Below are 22,838 nucleotides of genomic sequence, written 5' to 3' on the forward strand. Positions count from 1 at the left end.
GACACAAAGAACGTGAGGACAACGAAGAATCGTAAGCTCAGCAGCAGTATAGATGAGGATGAAGAACAGGATAAAAGTAAAGGCATTGAGCTCGATGTCGTCAGCTCATGATAACTTTCAAAGAGAGCGTAACTCCTCGTCGTGTAGATGGGACACGACGGTCACGTGAAGCAGTGGACAACTTGATAAAAATAAAAACAAAACAAAACGGATGCTTACCATCGGGCACTATATCTGAAGTATTTCAACAATCTCGTCATTACATTTGATAATACTACAGCCCTTGAATGCTAAATGTCCGAATGGAGGTCCTAGCTTACTTGAGATACATCACTGCCTCGCAACAGTGGCTGCACAACCTAAGGAGTAATTAATAAAGCAGTCGAATGAATACAGTGCATTTCTCAGAGCTAATTATTATAAAATACATGACATATACAAGCAAACTATAACATACACTTCGCCTAGCACTGATTAAAATACAACATTCACGTTCTTTCTTCTTCTTAAAGAATCGAAGGTCCATCTTCTCGGATGCTTCTCCCCACATACACAGCAAGATTGTTGACGACGGAAATACAGATAGAGAGGATAGAGAGGATCGTACAGACATTCGGCGGGTGGGAAATAGGAAATCGAACAGGGTAGATCAGGGGAAAGAAGAGGAAGAGAAGGAAAACGAGGGAAAATGATACAGCTAGCTATTGCAGTGACGTACGTACTATGTACCCAAGGAGGTAGCGGATAAGCAATTCGCAAAGTGGGCAATAAAAAAAGCCCTTCTGCACTTCGTCAGACTATTGAAACAATAAGGAAAGAAATGAGAGACATGGATAATTGATTCAAGAAAAGGTTGTTAAAAGCAAATGTGAAAGCCCGTAGCGTGTGTGTGCGCGATCGCAACGTTGAAAGCAAACGTAAAGGGCCACATTGGCGGCACGAGTGAGGGGGGAGGTAGGGGAGAGAAAGGAAATACTATCAGAGCAGCAGATACAGGGGTATGATGGATTGCGCAATTAGTGACGCAGTCGCTGCTGACTTGAAACAAGAAGGAAAAGAAGAAAAGTAACATGGGAAAAAAAGTAATGAATGAGATCGAGTAGTAACTTGAGATAGATTCGAGACAACCGTCCGTTGAATGAAAACCAGAAGTTAATAACCTAGGTTTAACGATGCGCAAAAAGCTGTGATTGTGGACGAGACACAAGAGAGAAAGTCGTTAAGTCGTTATAAGTCGTGATGAGTCGTAAGTACGGGGATTAGAAAAGGCGACGATCAGTGAATCCGCAGAAGCTGAATCGACATTGCCGGGTCTTCGTAGCAGTGGGAAAGCGAGGGAGCGCGGCAAGGAAAATCTACATAGCAGGAAGTCCACCATCACGCGGAGCAGAGAAATTTCTGTGCACTCGCATGTGCTGGCATAGATTGTCGTGTCTGCTGAACTCCTTACCGCAACCAGGGTGAGGACACTTGTGAGCTGGATAAATGAAACCGCTTAATGAATACACACAAAACAAAATTAGCGCGATCTCGTAACTCACGTTTCTCGTTCGTGTGGATACTCCTGATGTGTCTCTTCAAATGTTCACCGCGCGCGAAACACTTTCCGCAGCCTGACACTCGGCAGGTATAACCACGCGTGCGGCGTGGGGCGCCGTCAGATTGGACGACAATGCCCGGATGGGTTGGCACTCGGCGACCTCGTGACTTCTTGGTGAGATTAGGAACAGGAACGGGCGCCGGTGCAGACGGCCGCTGGACTCGGATCACTGTACTCGGCGAGCCGTCGCGAGGAGACGATGAGACAGCGGTAGCAACCGAAGAACCCACCACCGGTGTTGTTAAGGCGGTAACCCGGGCTGCTTGAGAAGGGACAACGAGCGAAGCACGAGGTCTCAGTCGGCGCCTGCCATCAATGTAGTCGCTGTCACCACCGTCATCATCTGTGCGTTCCTCTTCACCGCTGGCATCTTCAATTAAATCGTCCCCGTCCTTAAGATCCACTTCCCCGTCAGCATCAGCATCTGCGTCGGTATCGGCATCAGCCGAGCCGAAAGCACCCGCAAAACGAACCGGAGAAAAGCCGGTCGGATTCGGGCCGGAGCCGGGTGCAATCCTGGAGCGGTAATCGAGATCCGGTGGGGAACCGCTGACAAAGCGAGGATCACAGCCTCCCTGCCCGGCGGATGTTGAGGCGATGTGTCCTGAGTGCCCAGCATGACCAGGCATCGGATATGTGGGGGAATGCTGCTGTGAATGGGCGCTAATAGGAATGGGCGCCGTCGCGTGGACCGGAGCCGGCGGAGAGTAATATGCGGTCCCGTCAATGAATGATGACTCGGGTGACGACGTGTATGCGTATGTCTGTGCCGAGGCGTGGTCGGGTGATGCCACGCCCATGTAATTGTAGGCACTCATGTCCGAGACGTTCGGAGGAGTGTAGTACTCTTGCTTGAGATGGCCGCTGATGTATGGAAGCTCGCCGTTCCCGAATATGTATGGCGAAGCAACAGAAATGCTTTCTCCATCTGTAGAATTGATCTCAATAGGACGCTGTTTACGGTCGTTCACTGACGCCTGAGAATGGTTGTATGCATCCCCTCCACCAAATGCAGTGTTTCCTACTCCATGGAAGGACAAGGGGTAGGTGTACTCGAAGTCGGCCATGTTATCGAAGTCAACGTCAAGCGAATTATCCACAGGGGATCGGGAGTCGTCGCTGCTCGTCGCAGAGCCCGGACCGGGTGAAAGTGCGTCCGGAGAGTGCTGCGTAAGATAAGAAGAATACGTGCCAAATTGCGTCTTGAGGAGTGATTGTGAAGCAAATGAGACTCGGGGAGATAGACTCGGCGACAGGGGCGAGACCATAAGAGGGGAGGATGGTGGACTTGCTAAAGTTAAGTGAGATGGCAAGTCGTCGTCGGGAGATCTCAGGTCAAATGCGAGTGAGGGAGAAAGTAAAGAGCTATCCATTGAATTCGGATCGTCAGAAGTAATTATGCTTGTGGGCTAGGAGAGACACGCGGAACAAGGCACCATTGTCGACGGAGCGGGGCGAAAGAAGAGAGACAAAAGCGATGCACGGAGAAGGTGTCATCGATGGATAGGTTCGACCAAGGTAAGCCGAGTCAAACGAATATGGTCACGGGTCGAAGAGTACAGGCAGTGCCGGCGTATGTCAGCGACATGGACATTGTAGAAAAAGGAAAGTGTGTCGAACTCACGGAAAAGAGGTATCTGGGCCGCTCTGGATTCAGGACCGGTGCTTGGAATCGGTAGTGATCGATCGTCGCAGGGTGTCTCGGAAGGGCGCTAATGGCGGGGAGAGGGCTCAAGAGAGATAAAAGCGAACGATTTGCTTGAGACAAAGAGAGTAGGTAATGTGCATGCGACTTGGGCGATGGGCACAACAAAAGATGAGCGTCGTAAGTCTGGATATCCGAGCGTCAGTGTGTTTCGGCGTTTGGAGGCGGTACGAGGGAAGGAGTGGCGAGAACGGTCGATGGGGATGCCGGGGCGGGAGGGTAGATTGGAAGAGGGTTGATGAGAAAGAGACTGGCGTAGTACTGACTGGGCGAAGTGGCAGACCTTGTGCTTTAAAGAAAGCGAGCGGAATGCGTCGTGGATGATCGTAAGAAAGGTCGTTAGAAACGCAGGCTGAAGATTGCAGACGACCGAGAGAGAGAGCTGGTCGCGCTGGCAATCGAGGGAGAGGCGGGCGGGAATGGTATCTGTCCAAACCCTCGAGAACAGGCGCCAGGCTGCTATTTGCGGGCACAATGCACACGTGCTCCTGCCTCTCTCGGTTGCCTGAGGACTAGTGCCAGCGCAATCTTCTTTCTTTTTCTCCACTCTTCCTTTACCAATGCTCGCTCTATATTTTCACAGCTAGCTCTAATATGTCATGCCTCTCCACTCGTCTTTTTTCCCGATTTTTTGGTGAGCTGTACGTTTTACTACGGCCGCAGCAACCTGAATCGCCTTTTGCCTATAAACTGTCGCGATGCTCTCGTATCACTCATGCCCTGTTCCCATGATTCCCCATGGCTCCCCAATTGGGCAAGTCAAGGTTTGGAAGATGAAATAATCAGGCTGGAAATGACTTCTCTCTCGCACAATCCCGATTCCGGTCTGTCTTTCTCCCTTGTTGCGATGCTGTGTCTGTCCGCAAGATAACCCGGTCGCCTTACTGTCTTCCATATATGTCTTGCTCAGTTGTTGATTGGCGGAACAAACCAAGCCAAATCACAAGCTCGACTACGAACAAATGAAAGAAGATGGGAAGAAGATGTAAGAACGCCGGACCATCCAGTCATGTCTTCTATCACTGCCATCAGCCCTCATATCGCTCCTCGAGCAGGATCAACGGCAGTATCACCTGAATTCCGTCTCCTTCTGTGACAATATGAAAGATGCAAGAGGCCCACGAGCGCCGCTGCTCAGTCATCCGAAGCCAGCACTTGTCATGTCACTGACTATCACTCACTCGCCGCACGATCCAAGCAAATGCGCAGCACCCCACATCATGCTTAGCTCACGTTGTCTATCTCCTATATCTGTCCTTCTGAGCTGGCGTCCTAGGATCAACTTGACTGGTGTCGCAACTGCGCGATGCATGCTTCTGTAACAAATACACCCTGCCTGCCGGCCACGTCATCCCCAACATCCCCAGATACATACACGTATTAGTTATTCGCCTTGAACTTTAGCTTGGCTTCCGCTTTCATCGAGCGCCATGCCGATGTGGAGCTCCAGGCGTATTCCCTTCCCTTCCAACTGCTGTCATTGTCATCAATTACATCAATTACGACAACCTTTGTCTAGTTTGACGTCTTGTATAAACGGTCTTCTTGACGCTTTGTGTATCTGTATTCGGTCTTCGTGTCTATTTCCTATTTCACCACCACTTGCACGGCTGTCAAAGGAAGTAATAGCCTCCGTCTTCCGGCGCCGGATGCCCATGTTCCTAGTACTACTACTAGTCCTCCGCTCTGCACTTGTCAGATATCTCCCGGCGGGACACATTCAAGAGATCACAATTAACAGATGCAGATGTATCTCGATACCGTACAGAGCGCCGCTGGGTTTGAGATGCACGCTGCTGCTTCTTAATAATAATACTATACTTACAAGGTCTCTACTTCGACCTTCTCAACGCCGTCCTATCTCCAGATCTTCTATTTTCTCGCCGACCCTACTCATATTAATTTTGCTGATAATGAATCATAGACTCATAGTTTTACCGAGTTGCCCTTGATCCTTCACGTGGCACTACGTCTTCTTCTGCACATAATAATAGTTGAGTTGACTGGACGAATTGAATATCAAACAAACATTGCACAACGCCATAAGTTCATCATTCAAAAATACATTCTCTAAATTTGCATTTTTTTCCCCTCGTTGTACTTACATCGCCACGTCTATGCACAAATGCATCGTGTCGCAAATTGTCTACAATAATATTAAATGACACGCTCTTTGCGTCTGCTTCTTGCAATAATAGAACATTTGTTTGCAACGCATTTCTGTGGCGAGAGCAATACCAAATTACCAATGCAGTTCTGTTTGACATTCTACTTTGCCTGTCACCTTTGCTTTGCCAACGTCCATATGTATAAATAAATGTCTTTACATATAAAGGGAATGTAACGAAAAAGTGTAGCTTCAACTACATAGCTAAACTACTACAACACATACTCGAATATGGACCAGCACAGAGGCAACAATCAACCTTCAGGCCACGCTCACATGAAGGTAGCCAAACCACTCTTCAAACAAGTTCAACAGGAGAAAGAAGGCCTTTTGAAACGTATCAACACAAGCAAGACAAACTTTACAAACTACATCGAAACTCTAGAGAAGAACATCAGTGATTTGGGAGATGAACCAGATATGGGGGAGCTGGGTAAATATAAAGGACAGGTGCAGAAAGTTGAAAGAGCTGTTGAAGAAATGAGGAGATAAAGAGAACCACCAGGGTAGATACAGATTCTTGGTTGGACAAAAAGTCTGGATGAAACAGAATTAGAAATATTAGAACTTGTCCAACCTTTATTTTGTATAGAACAATCTCACTTCATATAAACAGATGCACTCTTTGTTTGAATGCTGTCTCTCACATACATTTCATCTGAGCCGGTTCGCTCAAAGCGATAACACAACCCCCAAGAACGGATATCTCCTGACACGCAGTACAAAATAACAAGTTCTCGGAGATGATGTTAATTGACAAGTGGTCTAGATAATAAGACACGATAGCAAGGGAGTATGGTATGTACAGTAAAACGAGATGCTAAAGCTGTATGAAACTGAAGAGAACAAATATAGAAAAAAGTGCACAAGAAACGGTAGGAACTATTCCACTTCCAAGTACCAAATACGAATTATCACCTCCGTTTTGAGCTTCGACCGAGTCTGTCTTCTTCATCTCTAGGTGGGCTTCGTCGCTTTCTGCTAAAGAAAAAAAAATCCAATATGAAAGGAGTCAGTCTCACTATTAAACAGATGCGATAAGGAGGTATATGAAGGATCAGGACCTTGTCAATAAAGATTTCTCTTTCTCCTCCGATTCACGCTCCCTTCCCCTGTCTCGTTCACTCACAGGCGTGATACTCCCTCCACCTTCTTTAACCCCACCGCCGTAGTCCAGTCCTTCCACCGCAGGAGCATTATTATCACGATCCTTATACTTATTTCCCGGGTTTCGTGGACCGGTAGGTACGTTCTTCGGAAGTGGTGATACAGGTCGTCCTGGTACAGGATGTGGACCGACGTCAAACCCGCGTCCACGTCCACGAGAGGGGAAGGCAGGAGGAGTAGGACGTGCACCGCGAGGTGCAGCTGGTAAATTTGGAGCCATACCTCGTCCACGGAAGGATACGGGGGTGGAACCTACGCGTGGTGGGACAGAGACTGGAGTTGGTGTTCCACTTCCTGTTGGTTCCATCCCAGGATGCATTTGTGGGGTTTGTACGTTGTTTTCTTGCATCTGTTCATAATTTCCATTTTGTTTTGTTCTCAATACCGAAGAAATAAACTTTACAAAGTAAGGGAATATCGTACCTGCATCGCACCAAAGTCAGGGTTCATATTCATGTTCATACCCATCATACCAGGCGGTCCGCCAGGCATACCATCAGGTAACGTCATCTGGCCTCCCTGTTCAGGTGTTCCGCTCGGTCCAGGGATACCTACACCCGGGCCTTGTCCAAGACCCTGTACCTGCACTGGACCTCCCGGCACACCACCATCCTGCATCATTGGTCCTGGTCCCTGACCAGGCGCTTGCATAGGAACACCCATATCACCATTCATGCCCATACCCATCGGACCTCCCATCCCAACGCCCATAGGCGGCATACCACCCATACCACCCATCTCCGCCGCCATCATAGGATTCATCGGGCCCATAGGATTCATACCCACACCAGGCATCATTCCTGGTCCGACTCCGACTCCAGGAGGACCATTCGGACCAGGCCCACCACCAGACATCAAAGCCTGAGTTCCAGTCATCACCATCGTACGTGCCTCCGGTGGAAGAGCAAGAAACTGTTCTTCTGGCATCCCTGCGAATCCTAGGACACTTTGTTTAAGTACGTTAGCCATTTCACCCATGTTGCGTCGTCGGTAACAGTACTGTTCCCAAGAGATTTCGTCAAAGCCGTAGTTGAACCAATCACCCAGGTCGGAGCCTGGTCGACGCCACGGTTTTTCGGCGAGGTTGGTCATGTCTATCTCAAAGATAGAACGACCCTCGTAGTTTCCTGGAACATTGGGATCGATTTGAGGGTGTGATGGCGGAGCTCGAACGGGAGGGAGTGTGGAGGGATCGGGGCCATCGTCAGTCGGTGGAACAGTCGGTTGTGTAACAGCAGTGTCAGGTAAATTCACAGCAGGTGTTGAAGGCGGTAACTGTGGTGTTCCAGTTTGCACCGATAGGGGCTTTAAAGGCTCTGAAGGAGGTGCTCCACGTTCACGTGGGGTGTATTCGGTCGTCAAGTTTGTGGCTGCAGATAAAAGAAGTGAGTAAATGTAAATGATTTTACGTCGTAGTAAACGTACTTTGTGCCGGAGTACTTGCAACAGCAGCACTAGGCGTGCGGGGCTGAGTAGGTCGATGTCCACCTCTTTGACTCCTACGTGTTGTTCAGAGAAAATGTAATTATCTACCAAGTCGTGTACCTACCGAAAGTCCAGTGACCGTGTCGGAGGTTCTAAGATGAATTCAATATCATCCTGTCCAAAGCTCTAAGTTTCGTGTCTTGAGCAAATTATAAAGAAAGGTACACACCTCATCACTCTCTTCTTCGGTCTCTTCTTCCTCCTCCCCATCCTCCTCTCCAGCTTCCTCAGTTTGTTCTTCAGCTACGTCACCATTGTCTTGGTCCACCTTTATCTCTTCGTTATCATCATCAGCTGTTGCGGTGGCTTCAGCTTCAGCTTCAAGGTGAGCAACGACACCATTCGTCTGGTTTTCAACAGATTCAGCGGGAACGCTGTGCAGAAAGAGGTCACGCCCCGGAATCGCTCAGCACGGTGCAAAACTCACGGAATCACTTCTACAACTGCACAGAGAATGAGTAAATAAGAAAATAAATCTAAGCGTTGGTCTCACCATTTTCCGGTTGTTTCTGTACTGGAGGCGCAGCTGGGACAGCATCACCATACAAGAACGAATCTTCGTCGTCGTCCCTATTCAGCAGAACGACGTCACTCATTTTTAACGCACGAACATAATTCTTATCAGAAAGATGGCCTACATGTATGCAATATAAACGTCTTGTTATCTTCTCCTGCGCAGCTCACAGACAACAACGCGTGCCTCCTAGCGTGTCACTGTCAAGAACGCAAAGCCGTTACCGCGAGTCTTGTTTGTACAAGATTGTCAATTCAATTGTATTCGTGGGAATAACTTAGTCATCTCCTTTTACATATACCTCATTTTTCTTACCGTTTGTTTTCTTCTTTGAACAACCACGAGGACACAAAAGTTCGGGCCTGGTTTGAGCTCTCCCGTCTCCTCGTCCGCGTTCCCGTCCTCAAGATAGATGAACTACGTTTATTAACGCGACGTATGGCGTTTTGCGCGTGGATGATGCTTGACCGATTTTTGGGACTCCTTTGTAGATGAGCTGGAGGTATCGCTGTACGTCGTAATCGTCGTACGGCTGTGTGCTCATGATGGCTCGCTTATAAGGGAGGAGGTCGACCATCGTGATGCGTGGAACGCCTACATTTCTTTCAAAACCCTTGGTTAGAATGAATCCAGTCTCTCGATTATTTCATTTCTTCCTCAGGTTCTCAAAGGCAGCACCAGACGATTAAATTCAGCATTTGTCCTTTTTCGTTGACACTATACAATCTTCTGCTTTAGCAATTAAACGTTATGTATAATCTTTCTAATTTTGAATTCCAGCGTTGATTATACTGCTTACCAACGTGATCTGTCTGCAAAAGTCTGTACTTTCCACACGCTCGAAACGTTATTCTGATGTCTCCCCGGATGACTATGAATATATAAAAGGAAGATGATTGCGAAGACAATACAACAGAGCAGTGCAAGTACAAATACGTGTGCGTTCTACATCAAACAACCCAGGTATATAGATATGCTACATTGTGAGTGGAGTGCAGTGAGAAAGGAAAAGAACATTGATATCAACACATTCTGAAAGCGAAACATTTGGAGTAGGGAGAGAAAAACAAAAATGGGAATTAGATTATGCAGGGAAGGAAGAGAAAGACATGTAAAACCGAGAAGGACGAAGACGGCCGAGCGCCTTGTTGCAAGAAGTATAAAAGAAGATTGCGTGATAGATATTGAAGAAACGAATATGTTGGATGAGATGATCATGATGAGGTAGGATATGATGGGTGTGTATGTTTTCTATGGCTGATCCCTTGCGAGTAACAGTCCCGTCGTTGGGCCCTTCGCGAGAAGCACAAGGTAGCGAAAGCTTTGTATCGACCTCCAGGGCGTAAAGCATACCCCCGATCCCTAATCACTTCCAAAACACCTTCTTCACAGCACCCATCGACCCACGCGAAGCAGCCGAAGCCGAAGCCGAGGACCTCCGACCCGGTCCACCAGACGCATACATCCTAAAGTCAGCGTACATATTAAACGTATCACGCGGGTTCTGCTGCTGCATCGCCGCAAATGAAAGCGGGTTCGTCGGAGATGGCGCAGCAAGGAAGGATAGAGACGTCGTTCGTGCTGATGCATGTGCAGAGGTTGATTGTCTTGGGTATGACATGCTAACGTATGCGCGTAGAGAGTTCTAAGGGATGGGTACTAGTATGTAGTGAAGGCGTATGCAAACGGGAAGACGGCGACGCCGAGACAATTTATAGGCAGTGAACGCGTAAGGAACGTAAACACGCGTGCGAAAACGAGCGAAATTCAAGGGATCCTCGAAACGAATATACGTATTCGACACGCTCTGATAACGTAGCGGTAGGTCAATTTGATAGGGGGTTTGCTGATCCGCAACCGTAACACAGCACCAGTGAGTCAGAGTCAAAAGCCCAAGAAAAAGTAGCACGAGTAGAGTGCGGGAGCGTGAGAGTGAGAAAAGCGTCAGGATGTGAGTGACTCGTCAACTCCGTCTTTATTCCAGTCGTCGAATCCTCAGGCGTAGGGCCAAGCTGTTCGTAGATGAAGTCTGAAGGGTACAGGTTTGAGTTAATCCCACATCCGCCCTCCCAGGTTCAATTTATATACCCACTCCCAAGCAAGGAGGGGGCCACAAGCCAAAGTAAGCTTCTCCTTGTTTACAAGACATCTCTTGTTTCTTGTCTAAGCGAGATCGTAGGTAGCTATCCATCGGTTTGTGTAGGCGGGAGCAAAGAATCTCCTCTCTGATGATGATTAGATCTCTCACGAAACAACACATACCAAATCCGGACATCTCATAATCAAAAGGATTTTCAATGCTCACCATAAAAGGTCAGCACATTCACCTAATTCAGAAATTCACGGACAAATTAAACTTAAACTACTTCAATTGGGTCCATCCGTTTATTGTTTTCCTCTCGCGTCGTTTCTTCACATTATCACCAGTCCTCAAGGAGGTATAGAGAGGAATGGAATCTGAAATTGACTCACACTGTAGATGATAAGTTGTTTACTTACAAATTTGGATGACTGCTTGAATGACTCAATCTTTTCAATTTCAAGTACAAAGGAAAGTAAACTACATCTTCTTATCATCCTTGTACAAGTACTCTGTAGAGTAATGATAGCCCTTTAAGAATAGAATAAAATAGAATATCACATTAATCTTTTCAACATTAAATACAAAAAAAGCAAGCAAAAACATATATTATCCACACAGAGTATCAAACTTGTTAAACAAGAGGACAAATCCAAGGATATCCAAAGTTTTTAAAACAGTATTTTTTTGGTACATCTCTTAGAGTGACTAGAATTTCTGGCAAAATATAAAGATTTTGTCTAAAAAAAATTGGAAAGGTTTGGTTAAATGTTATTGTTATTGTTATTGTGGTTGTGGTTGTTGTTATATACTATAGAATGCAAAGACAACAGAGAAAACGATGACGAAAACAAAGAAATGACTATGCAAAGAAAGTGATGCTACTGATGCTACTATTATTCACAGACAATTGTCTTGTTGTCGGTTTGTTGGTTTGTCATGCAATGCAATGCCAAAGCAAAAAAGAGCGATCAAGAGAGAAAAGAGGGACAGAGGAGATTCAGTAAGCGAAGCAACGAAATCAAACCAAAGATGCCCAAGCAATAGACAGCGAAAAAAAAAAAACGAAAACTTGACGAAACGAAACGAAACAAACCGAAAAAAAACGAAGCAAGCTCAACGGGAAGCCCGAAATTCCCGACTAACCGACCGATCAAAACGAACCAGAAGCAGTCGAAGTAAGCTCCTCCTAACAACCCTCTTCCTTCCCGCAACCCAATCAACCAATCAACCAATCAACCAATCAACCCAATCTTCTCATCCTAACATTATAACAACACCCCACCCTCCTTCTTCTCTCTAACAAGCCCTCTCCACTCCTCCCTCCACCCAGCCATATCTCCCCTTAACTTCCGATCACCCATCGCCTTCTCCACCCACTTTAACAACGCATCCTCATCTTCCGGTACAAAGAATGACGAAAGTAGAGATAGGATCGTCTCGAAGTTTGCTTGGGATGAGGTTATGTGGTCTATTAGGTCGTATTCATTCGTAAAGAAAGGAGAACAAGCGCTAAGTCATGTATATGCGCGTGATGTGCGAATGAAGAAACGCACCTTTGAGAACCCAAACAATAGCAACAGCCATAACCACAAACACATCCCTCCCCTCCAACAAAAACGCATCCCAAAGTCGGAGTTGCGTCTGAAACGGTACAGTATTCGCAAATAGTGTGATATACCACTTCGTCGCGTAGCTCGTTGTCGAGATCATATGTTTCTTCTACAAATCGCGTCGACCAACGAATCAACAATTTAGAGCGATGCGAAGGATTGTATTAGTTGGGATGTTTTTTTACTCACGAAAGCAGCATACACCCCAGGCACAACCCTCTCCATGATCCTCTCCTGTACATAAATCGCTTCCAGAAGACCAGGGAACCCAGGTAAAAAAATATCATGCATCTCATACTCATCATGAAAATGCACGAGAAGGGCGTACACCTTCTCCGGCTCGTAATAACATAGAAGCGTCGCTGCGAGTGGGCCCATACCCTGACAGTACCCACATTCTTTGCAGTGGAGGGAGAAGGAGTGGAGGGTGTGGAAGAGGGAGCGTTGTCTAATCAAACGCAATTAATATATCTCAGTAAAAATAGTGGAAAGAGAGAAGAAACGTACCCCTGACCATACCGCGTCTTAAACAACACATGCCCATTAATCGTCCTCGGCACATCCAAATCAATCTGAACATCATACCCACTCGGCATCTCCAAGCTCGTCCGATACGCATCCCTCAACTCGTCCAACATACTCATTAACCGTCTCGCATCCAAACCTCCTTGCTCTTGCTCCTTAGATTTACCAACCCACCTCGCAACTAGTACCTCCCAAACTGCACCTCTCCAAGCGTCTGGAACACCCTTGAAGACACGCGAACGGAGTTTCCGTTCTTTATTAGGTTTGATACGCCAGATGGATACGTTCCCTCCTTCATCACGCCTCTCAGGTTCTAACATCCTCCCCCACTTCGATATCCGTTTACTCTCGAGGTGTTTTGAGAGTGGTGGAGGTTTCGGTTCGATCATTGACGTTGAAGAGGGTGAAGGTACACCTGAAGTAGTCGCGTTTGTTATGGGATGGAGTGGTTTTGAGAATGCGGATGAGGGAAGAAGAACGTTGCGTTCACTACCAGGAGAAACCAAGAATCCATATCTAATAAAACACAAATAAATCTCTTAGCATATAGTAGGGCTTAAGCAGCACTCACCGATCAACACTACTCAATATCTCTAACTCCTCCTCCGAAATCTCTCCCCTAAAGTTCTCTCCCCGCGCATCATTCCTAACAGCAGCCAACTGCACACTCCGTCGATCATGTCCCAACTTCGCACGTGTCCTCTCAACGCCTTCTTCATATCCATCACCCTTCACGCCGGTCACGTCTAATTGTGCGTATGTGTTGCGGACGAAGAAGGATTCGGGTTCTTCTCCTGCTTGGGGAACGCGGGAGCCTCGTGAGGAAGAGGCTATGGATGAGGTTCGTCGGTCTGGTGGGGGCGGGGATGTTGGTTGTAGGGGTGTAGAGGAAGACAACACGATGGATTGTCGCTTCACATGTGGGATTGCAGGACTGCTGCTCCTACTGGGAGGCCTCGGACTCGGGGGTAAAGGTAGACCCTTTTGCGTAATCGAAACTCTCGGAGGCAGAGAAGTGTGATGCCCAAGAGGAGGAGCGGACGGACTGGGTGAGGGGGACGTTCCGTTAACCACTCGGAATCGTTGTACGGGCGTCGTGTACGAGTCGCTGTTGGAAGACTCTATGCCCTGCTCTGGAGCAGTCACGTACCCTTCGTGTGTCGTACTCATGGCGTCTAGTCCAGAGATAGACCCACTAGGCGAAAGACCCAGGCCAAAATGGCTCGTTGTGCTTGCGCTTTCGGACTTGCCGTGAGCCTGTTGTTGGGATTGCTTGGGAGGCAGACTGGGGCGGGCGGGTCTCGGCGGCTTCTCCCTCGGTTCTTCGCCTACCATTGTTGCCGACCCCGGCGACAAAGAAGAGTCGAGCAGCCTGCCCGAGGCGGGACTGGGACTATGCATGCCGAGGTCGGGCTGACCGTCATCCATGCGCGTCAAATCCAAAAAGTTTCCCCACGAAGCACCGTTCTGAGCATTAGCAGGGCCAACAACATTCGATCGCGGGCGTTTAGCAGGCAAACCATGCGTGTCAGCCGCAATCGAACTTGCGCCGGTGTCGGTCGCCAATAATATTCCTGACATGTCATAATTACTCTGATGATGATGGGCGTCTCCATTCGCATACGGTAGCTCCGTCGGTTCCTCGACCGAACTAGTCGCAACAACGTGAACATCCATCAAGCTCCCGACGCGTCTGCTCGTAGGTCGACTTTGCGGACGACTGTGTGAGGGACTGCTAGTGTAGTTGTAGCTGTGATGTCGACTCGAGCTTTCCGCTGAGCCGGCGAAGAACCCACTCCCGCTGCTCGAATGCTGACTGACATTGCGTGCGCCCTGATAGAACGAATCGGTAATAGACTCGCTCACCGCATCACCCGTACCGCTCGTACTTTCCCTCGACCCCTCTCTCGGCAACCCCGACGACTTTGCACTATTCAAATTATTAACTGGACTGACCCCAGGTAACGTGCTGTTTGCAAGCGCAGATTTGCGCCAAGTGTGACGACGTTCGCTGTACATTGAGTATATCGAGAATATAGTTGATTCCGATGAGTTGCGCTGTTGTGGGTCTTCTTCTCCTCCTTCCGAGACGGAGATGCCATACGACGAGGGTGGTGTGGTGTGCGAGGAGGTGTAGGAGGAGACGGGAGAGTTGTTCTTTGAGGAGAGAGCCGGGGAGGAGGAGGAACGGTCGAGGGGTGATGAAGGGACGAGCACGAGTGCAGGGGTCTCCATCAAGACTCAAAGCGCAAAGTAAAGGAAGGAAAGAAATGCAAAGGGAAAGAGAGAGAAAAGCAAAGTTAGAGGAGTGAGGGTAAGGTGGAGGTAACGAACGAAGAGACAGAGAGTATAAGCTAAGACGAGGCCATGATACAGACAGTGCCACGGCTTGTTATGCGAATGATCGTGTTTCTGTCATGATCATCCGTGGGAACCCTCTTGTCCCGCAGTCAGACAATTTGTATTTACTATTCACGCATCGCACGCAGTCAGAACTATGGTACGCTAGCACGCATGCGCACTAATGAACATCGCTCGCACTTGAGGGCGAGTAACGAGTCCTAGTCTTATACCGAGAGGACCGAGAGTTCCCACCCGCGGAAAGAAATAAGCTGGTTGAGTGCTTCGCTTCGTCTCCATGAATAGCCTCGATCGGATACCCGGCCAGCCGAGCCAACCGCATCTTTGCCATCCCATCCCATCCCATCTCTCCTCCCAGTAAATTGTACGGCTCCGTGAGAGGTGTTTCGCCACTCCATCAACCTGTGAGCTGGCACCGCAGCGCCGTCATTTAATCAAGCTCGATCGAAATATATCGTTCAGATTTCAGACATGAGCGGCGGCTATTCTGCGTGCATGCGAAAGCGCTGTATAAAATAGACGCGGTCATCGACAGCGCCTTGCCGTTGATCGGCGGCAGACACTTGCTGCATAAATCACCATCCCAAGCAACCCTTGCAGTAATTCATCCGTGTAGCTTCAACATAGGACACTTTGTTCCTTTGGTAAACGCAACTAATATGTGAAATGGTTGCTCATATTGCATTTCATTATTATGTCCGTCAGTGCAGTAGAAATGCATAATCTAACGCATTTTTGACGCTTACGGTTAACCTCTCCTTATCACATGTGACTTTTAATTAATCAAAGCCCGAAGCAAACATGCACAAGCAGCTAACTTCCTGATTTAGACTATCTGTGGCTACACCGGACCGCCCACTCCCGTTGTCGAAGAAAGCGTCTTTCTGCTTGAGTGCTTGCTCTGCACAAACGACCACTTTGCCCTGCTCGCCAACAAAGACGACGACGATGGCACCGCCCCTCCGCCCGACAACAACAACGATGCCCAAAACCATCATCCGACCAACAACAGGCTACTCCATCGAGCTCCTCCACGAATACGCCCACACACTCGACTCAATGCCACTCGACCTCTCGCGTATCTTCGCAGACCTACGCGAGCTCGACGCAGTCCTTACCTCCACAGTCGCCTCCGTCACTACCAAAATCTACAAACTCATCGAAATGATCCAGGACCGTTCAGCCTCAAACGAGCAGCGTCTCTGGTTACTCGGCGAGATTGCTGAAGAGGCGAGTAAGATTCGCCCGGGTGCGGATGACAAGATTCGTATCGCTACACAGGCAGCGGATAGCTTGCATATTCAGACAGGGCATTTGCATTCACTCGTTACACACCTCCCGGAGTTCGAACCTGCGATGCTTGTACCGAAGACGCGATACCCGCACGTCTCGGCGCGCGCGTACATGCCGCCTCATTCATTCGAGACGGGTCGGAGACGAAGGGCGCCGATTGGTGCTGGGGCGTGGATGGGTGCGACTGAGAGTAGCCCGCAGAAGAAGAGGAGGGTTGTACAGGATGAGGACCTTGATTATGGGACTGCAGCTAAGACCCCGAGGAAGGAGAAGAATGGGGAGACTGGACATACGCGTCCTCGCGGTGGGCCTAGGACAAAGAAGTGAGTTCTATCTCTGTTTAGTTTTGTTGTGCTGGCTATTGAATGTTGTCTTTGTAGGGTTGAGAGACACCCATCTCCTCCAGATTCCCTTCACTCCATCGCTTCTCATCCACCGGCTCACGCGGCGAATACCAACAATGCAAACAGCAACGGCACAAACCATCGTTCAGCGGGTGGCACAACACACCGAGGTGCACACAATAACAGCAACTCCAACAAACGTCGTGCGAATCCGCAGAATGGTTCTGCTCATGCGGAAGGTTCACTACTCGAGTCGGTCATGTCTAGGAAGGACAACCAGCAACTCGCACCGTCTTCGTCAACATCTCATCCTTCTTTGGTAGAGGCATTTGACAATGGTATGCTATTCACCTTTTCTAGAAAAACAGACTTTCTTTACTGATTAACTAACTAACTAAAGAAAAACGAGGCAAAGACTACTGGCCTCCCGAAACACCGCGCGACCTCCAAGTACCCAGCGCTTCCACCAACAACACCACCTCCAACAACAACAGTAACACCAACACCAACACCAACAATAACAACAAAGCACCCCGCACCTCCACGCACTCCTCACTAACGACCAACCTCACAACCAACCTCGCGTCCGCCATAGATGGAGGAGTCGGAGGCTCACCCGCACCTGGGGGCAACGACGCCGGAGCAGGAGCAGTAGCAACCGCCGCTTCTTCCGTCGCAGAAGGTACCACAGCAGGCGACGCAGGCGGAGACGGTGATGGCGAAGCTGACGATGGGAGGATATATTGTTTCTGTGATAATATGAGTTTCGGGGAGATGATTGGGTGTGATCAGCCGGGTTGTAAGCGGGAATGGGTGCGTTTTCCTTTCTTGTTCTCCTCCATTTAGACGAACTCTTCGTTTGCTGATTTATTTATCCCTTTTTTCTAACGCGTTTTTGTAGTTCCATTTGAGTTGCGTAGGCCTGAAAGAAGCTCCGAAGGGCTTGTGGTACTGCGATGAATGTGCTGCGCTTCGCAAGAACCCGCGGAACCCACGTAAGAAAAGGGCTCCGGCTGGTGGACGAGCGAATGCTCGGAATAATGGGTCGTAAACCCCTCTCACACCCTTCTGAGTCTTCATGCATATAATCCATCCTATGCGTGTTGGATTGCTTTTTTCTTGACTCACTTCCCCTTTATTTGTCTTTTCTTTTCGTTCGACATTCTGTTCGGCCCACCTCCCCCAGAAAAAATGCCTTGGCGGATGCTTCGTCTTCTGTTGAAAGTGTTATATTCTGTTTACGTGTATTTTTTTTTACTTTACACTGTTGGATTCGGTATCTTGTCGATAATTCAATCCAATTCCATTTTCATTCTTTGCCTTTTGTTGAATCGGGTATACCCTGCTTCATCACTTTCCAGTCTTCTTCACCTCTCCAAGCCTTACAAGCCTCAAAGCACTTCATAAAACCGAGGCCTACTCTATAAAGTTTGCCAAGGTCAAGTTCACTGATCAGCAACTTTAATCAATGACTTCCCAACAGTCGGCCTCCCCGTGACGTGATATTGACTTGTGATTGTCGGGCCACCTCAGCAGTGAACCAGTGTTCTGTGAATATGTTGACCTTAATTGCTTGTACGAAAGCTTTTCATATTCTTTGTATATACTTTACATTACCCGGATTCAATATCTCATTATTAATTCAACCCAATTCACCCTTCATTCTTCATCCTTCATATGTACTCCACTCCAACGATCCCTCCTCTCCAGCGCTTCGCAACTCCTCAAGCCAAATCAACCCAATCCAATCCAATCCAATCCAATCCAAACTCCTCAAAAATCAAGCCTGAGTTCACTCATCAGAAACTTTAATCAACAACTTCCCAATAGTCGACCTCCCGGTAATATCAACTTGCGATTGTCGGACGCCCTCAGCAGTGAACGGGTATTCTTTGAATATGTTTACTTTGATCGAACTGGATTCGATGAGTTTGTAGAGTTCTTGGATGTAGGAGGAGATTTCGGAGGGTGTTACTATGTAGTTCATCAACCTACCAGACAATAGTTAGTTACATCAACACTCGATAGAGAAAAGTGAGGAAAGTGAGGGCGGAGAGAGATGGGACATAAATCGTAGGACTTACGTGGGCCGAGTGAGTTTGATGTTCTTTCCTGTGAGTTTGAGTGGTGGGAAGGGAGGGACGGGGCCTGAGGCGTTGCCTACTGAGACGAGGCTTCCTTTTCGGCGGAGTAGTTCGAAGTTGGCGTCAAATCTTCGTACAGTACGCATCAGTATCCTCTCTCTTTGACACTCACAAAAAGGAAGATAGAAGGAAGAAGAAAGGAAAGAAAACTCACGTATCCTTCCCAACACCATCAAAAACAGCATTCACCCCTTCCCCACCCGTAATCTCAAGTACCCTCTTCACCGTATCCTCCTCCGTATAAAGAATAACGTGATCCGCTCCATATTTCTTCGCCAACTCTGCTTTCTCTTTTGAACTCGTCGTACCAATCACAGTCGCTCCTCTCGCTTTAGCAATTTGCAAGAAAAACAAGCCGAGACCGCCTGCGATTGTGTGAATGAGTATGGTTTCGCCTTTTTGGATTGGGTGGGCCTCGGTCATGAAGGTTAGAGCTGTGAGACCTTGGATGATTAGTGCTGCTCCTGTGCGTAGGGGGATGGAAGGTGGGAGGGAGTAGACGTCTTTCCAGGGGACGGAGATGTATTCTGCGAAGGAACCCGTATATCTCTGACGTTTAAGAATCAGAGTGTGCATGAGTCATAAACCGATAAATATTGAACATCATTATTAGATTGGTATGAACGATGGTCAGTAAAGTCAAACTAGTAAGAAAGTAAAAAGTGGAAAGAACGTACGGCTATGACCTTTGCGCTCCCTGTCAATCCGCGTTTCTTGAATTCCTCGTCAGCGAGGACGGACTGGTCTGTGGGGAGTGCAACTACTGTCCCTGAAGCTTCTTGACCTATACCGAATGGGAACGACTTGGCCGGGTAGAGCCCTTTACGCATGTACGTGTCGATGAAGTTCACTCCTGCATAAGCTACCTACAATATTATATTAATAATATAAATAAGAGAATAAAAGGTGAGTATATGCGCATATAAAGTTGAATTAACACTCGATAAGGCTGTAAGAGAGTTTGTGACTCACTTTAATGAGCACTTCACCAGGCTGTTGCTTTGGGAACGGTACTTCCGCAAGCTCGATAACGTCGACATCTCCATGCTTAGGTACTTGAATTGCTTTGATCTTCTCAGGGAACGACATCCTTTCTTTATCTTTTCTTAATATTTCTACACTTGCTCCTGATGAAAACGGTCGAGGAAAAGATGGTGAGTTACGAGGTGTGTAGCGTGAAGGTGAGAGATGACAAAGGACAGCTGAAAGTCTGGGAAGGACGCGGGCCGTGGTGGTGGTGGAACGAAGCATAAACCAAAAGTACCGTGAGGAGCCGCGACGTGCTCATTATGCCATCGAACACTTTCCTTCTTTCCACTACGTACTTCTAAGCAAGCATAAACTCTATCTTACCCTCTCGATGAAGGCAATTCGATCCAAACCCTAAATTTACTATTGCAACATACATTTACTCAACACCCAAACTGTCTGCATTCAGCAATGCTGATTGAGCAAATGGTGGATTAGACGTGAACAAAAAATCTTCGCTCATTACACTCATAACCAGGTGCTCTTTTCCATCCCGCATCTTGACGAGCACTTGCTCACGACCCTCGTGCAAAGAATGATATATTATTATCAAGGTATTACGTGTCGAGCAGGCCTCTGAAGTTCCAGTAAACAGCATAAACCTTGCATTATTCGTCTAGCCTTTCGATACAAGCCATTTAGGACATTATCACAGCAATACTAGTTGGTACAATCGGTCAATCACATCACTTTGCGTTTTTATCAATGACTTTGCCGTCTTTAACAACATAGTCCGTGTCTTTGAGATGTTCTATAAAACCCTGACCATATGTAATAACCCTTCTATCGAAGCCGTGCAATTCGACAAGGTCGTAATCATCCTTATCAAAGGTCTAGCGTTACGGAATTATCCAGTGTCCTTCTAATGATGCAGAATTTGACTTACAATGCTGACTTTCCATGCTTCATTGTCCTTACGTGGGATGCATGGACGCTTATAGCCAACCATTTTCTTTCCCAGCAGTGCCAGTACGTTTTGCGGTTTTGCAGTGTACGTTATGATCTTTCCACTGTTCATATCCTCAGTTGAAAACCAATCTTTTCCTCGGCCTACTATAAGTGTTCGGTCATTCTTGCCTTGTTCAGAGACGTACTTGAGTATTCCAGAAATCGGGTGATCTACTTCTACCTTTTTAAATATTCTCTTAAATCGGTCCTCTGCCTTCTTATCAAAACCAGCTGCTGAACCAAATGTGTCATCACGGGTTGCCTCGTTTGTTGCTGTAGGTGTTTTTCCCTCAACCTCTTCCTCAACCGATGGTGCAGGGGGCTTTTTTGCGCCACTTGCTGAAGATGTACTCTTGTTAGCCGATGTTGTTGTTTGTTTCCCCTCTTTACTTGCAGTGGATGTACCATCGTTAGTTGATGATGGGCTCCTCGGGGGGATTAGACAGTTCAAGTAGGCAGGTCTTTCAACTTTTTCCCGCATACTGTTATGACTAATAGCATAAAAAGATGTGCGGCTGCTCTTTGAATCCTTTCCATCGTGGGACGCCATTATTAAGCTGTCTATGTGTCAATAAGGTTTTGAGAGATCTAACTGATAGTACAGACTCAAGTATAAAGGTTCAAGAGTACTCAAAGTTCCATCTAGCTTGCTATATGCTTTCTGTCTTGTCAAGTTTGCACTAAGTATTGCAAAGTCTAAATGTGCTAATCTATTCTCACACCCTGCACAATGCAATTACTCCTTCTTTACCACTTTGTCCCTACCGTCAAACTAGTTCACTGGGATTAGAACGTTAAGTAACTCTGGTTTATCTGTCATGCTTTGTATCTGTAAGACAGGTTTGGCAATATCTCAGATTCTCTGTATAAAATTTCTGACCTTTTTGTTTCATATTAGTATCCATCTAGAGTCATTCAACAGGTGCAATACATAGTCTTCAGAACAAAGTGAACCAAACCGATACTGGTACCCTATTGACGAAGCATAATCAAAAACAGTGTGAGCAGATACAATGCATCCAACTATTATATTATATATTATCTAATACTTCTCTGTATTTATTACTATATTTTGTATTAGACCTCTGTACATGTGCTTCTGATCAGATTGACCTGTGACACTGAAAGCACAATACTTCATATTCACAATTCCAATACACTTCTCATTAATATACACATATAGTTATAATACCAGTAAGTAGTGACATATTTGTATATCAGGCTACTTATTAACAATACTGAAAATCTCTAGACAAAACAAAAATAGTATTCATGATTGAAGAACTGTAAGAATAGTAAAGATTGCTAATCAATAAAACCTACCTTTTCATTCTTATGATTTTGTCAGTAGTGTAGCAGTATATTTGTTATTACTCTTTACTTATATTAAACACTACTATTACTCTATAGGTCTGAAGACCTTTGATTTTTAAGCTTGACACACATAATTTAGAGTACTATTTTACTAAATTACCATATAGCCTGGAACAGTATTGTCTATTTACTAATTTAATTAATTAATTCAATTATTCTAATAGTCAATACAACATAAGGTTTGCATAAAACCTTGTATTTGCTGCAAGTGACTCAAAATACCATTATTATAGTCATTCCCAATCATACAGTCAGTCAATCATAACTTTTATAGGTTATCTAATGATCCTTCCGTTCCTTACACAGTAATCCTCATCCTTAAGATGATTTATATAGTCCCCTCCTTTAGTGAGAAGCCGCATATCATACTGGTACACTTCTACAAGGTCAAACTCATCCATATTGAATGTCTGGAATTAATGTGTTATTCCTGGCATCCTTCTAAGAAGATACAAAATAAAACATACAATACTGACTTTCCACCCGTCT

At 46.8% G+C, this 22,838-nt stretch overlaps 7 protein-coding genes across 7 annotated transcripts; 1 reads left to right on the forward strand and 6 right to left on the reverse strand.

Annotated features, from left to right (window-relative positions):
• Nucleotides 1–1,355: 1,355 nt before the first annotated feature.
• FOMMEDRAFT_136840 (uncharacterized protein) lies at nt 1,356–2,973 on the reverse strand (the record flags this gene model as incomplete). Its single annotated transcript, XM_007270991.1, has 2 exons — nt 1,356–1,477; nt 1,542–2,973. The coding sequence occupies 2 exons, from the start codon at nt 2,971–2,973 to the stop codon at nt 1,356–1,358; spliced, it is 1,554 nt and encodes a 517-aa protein (XP_007271053.1).
• Nucleotides 2,974–6,216: 3,243 nt separating this feature from the next.
• On the reverse strand, nt 6,217–8,826 carry FOMMEDRAFT_23454 (uncharacterized protein). The gene is made up of 9 exons (XM_007270852.1): nt 8,763–8,826; nt 8,618–8,694; nt 8,552–8,567; nt 8,294–8,498; nt 8,189–8,238; nt 8,065–8,138; nt 7,063–8,009; nt 6,537–6,988; nt 6,217–6,453 (listed from the first exon to the last, which is right to left on the reverse strand). Coding segments are annotated over exons 1-9 (1,890 nt in total). The 5' UTR covers nt 8,765–8,826; the 3' UTR covers nt 6,217–6,386.
• Nucleotides 8,827–9,699: 873 nt separating this feature from the next.
• FOMMEDRAFT_143059 (uncharacterized protein) lies at nt 9,700–10,650 on the reverse strand. Its single transcript, XM_007270992.1, has one exon. The coding sequence runs from the start codon at nt 9,987–9,989 to the stop codon at nt 9,723–9,725; it is 267 nt and encodes an 88-aa protein (XP_007271054.1). The 5' UTR covers nt 9,990–10,650; the 3' UTR covers nt 9,700–9,722.
• Nucleotides 10,651–11,986: 1,336 nt separating this feature from the next.
• On the reverse strand, nt 11,987–14,026 carry FOMMEDRAFT_95591 (RabGAP/TBC; the record flags this gene model as incomplete). Its single annotated transcript, XM_007270898.1, has 5 exons — nt 11,987–12,189; nt 12,275–12,440; nt 12,521–12,779; nt 12,839–13,372; nt 13,428–14,026. 5 exons carry the CDS (start codon nt 14,024–14,026, stop codon nt 11,987–11,989), a joined length of 1,761 nt encoding a protein of 586 aa, XP_007270960.1.
• A 2,172-nt stretch (nt 14,027–16,198) lies between these two features.
• Nucleotides 16,199–18,036, forward strand: FOMMEDRAFT_113764 (uncharacterized protein; the record flags this gene model as incomplete). The annotated part of the gene is made up of 4 exons (XM_007270993.1): nt 16,199–16,833; nt 16,891–17,192; nt 17,255–17,667; nt 17,756–18,036. 4 exons carry the CDS (start codon nt 16,199–16,201, stop codon nt 17,903–17,905), a joined length of 1,500 nt encoding a protein of 499 aa, XP_007271055.1. The 3' UTR covers nt 17,906–18,036.
• A 390-nt stretch (nt 18,037–18,426) lies between these two features.
• FOMMEDRAFT_113768 (NAD-binding protein) lies at nt 18,427–20,227 on the reverse strand. Its single transcript, XM_007270994.1, has 5 exons — nt 19,971–20,227; nt 19,676–19,864; nt 19,153–19,547; nt 18,939–19,067; nt 18,427–18,845 (listed from the first exon to the last, which is right to left on the reverse strand). The coding sequence occupies exons 1-5, from the start codon at nt 20,085–20,087 to the stop codon at nt 18,647–18,649; spliced, it is 1,029 nt and encodes a 342-aa protein (XP_007271056.1). The 5' UTR covers nt 20,088–20,227; the 3' UTR covers nt 18,427–18,646.
• Nucleotides 20,228–20,713: 486 nt separating this feature from the next.
• Nucleotides 20,714–21,525, reverse strand: FOMMEDRAFT_161433 (uncharacterized protein; the record flags this gene model as incomplete). The annotated part of the gene is made up of 2 exons (XM_007270995.1): nt 20,714–20,860; nt 20,914–21,525. 2 exons carry the CDS (start codon nt 21,523–21,525, stop codon nt 20,714–20,716), a joined length of 759 nt encoding a protein of 252 aa, XP_007271057.1.
• Between the last annotated feature and the right edge of the window lie 1,313 nt (nt 21,526–22,838).

The sequence above is a fragment of the Fomitiporia mediterranea genome (genome assembly GCF_000271605.1).
Source record: "Fomitiporia mediterranea MF3/22 unplaced genomic scaffold FOMMEscaffold_15, whole genome shotgun sequence".
Taxonomy (NCBI): Eukaryota; Fungi; Basidiomycota; class Agaricomycetes; order Hymenochaetales; family Hymenochaetaceae; genus Fomitiporia; species Fomitiporia mediterranea.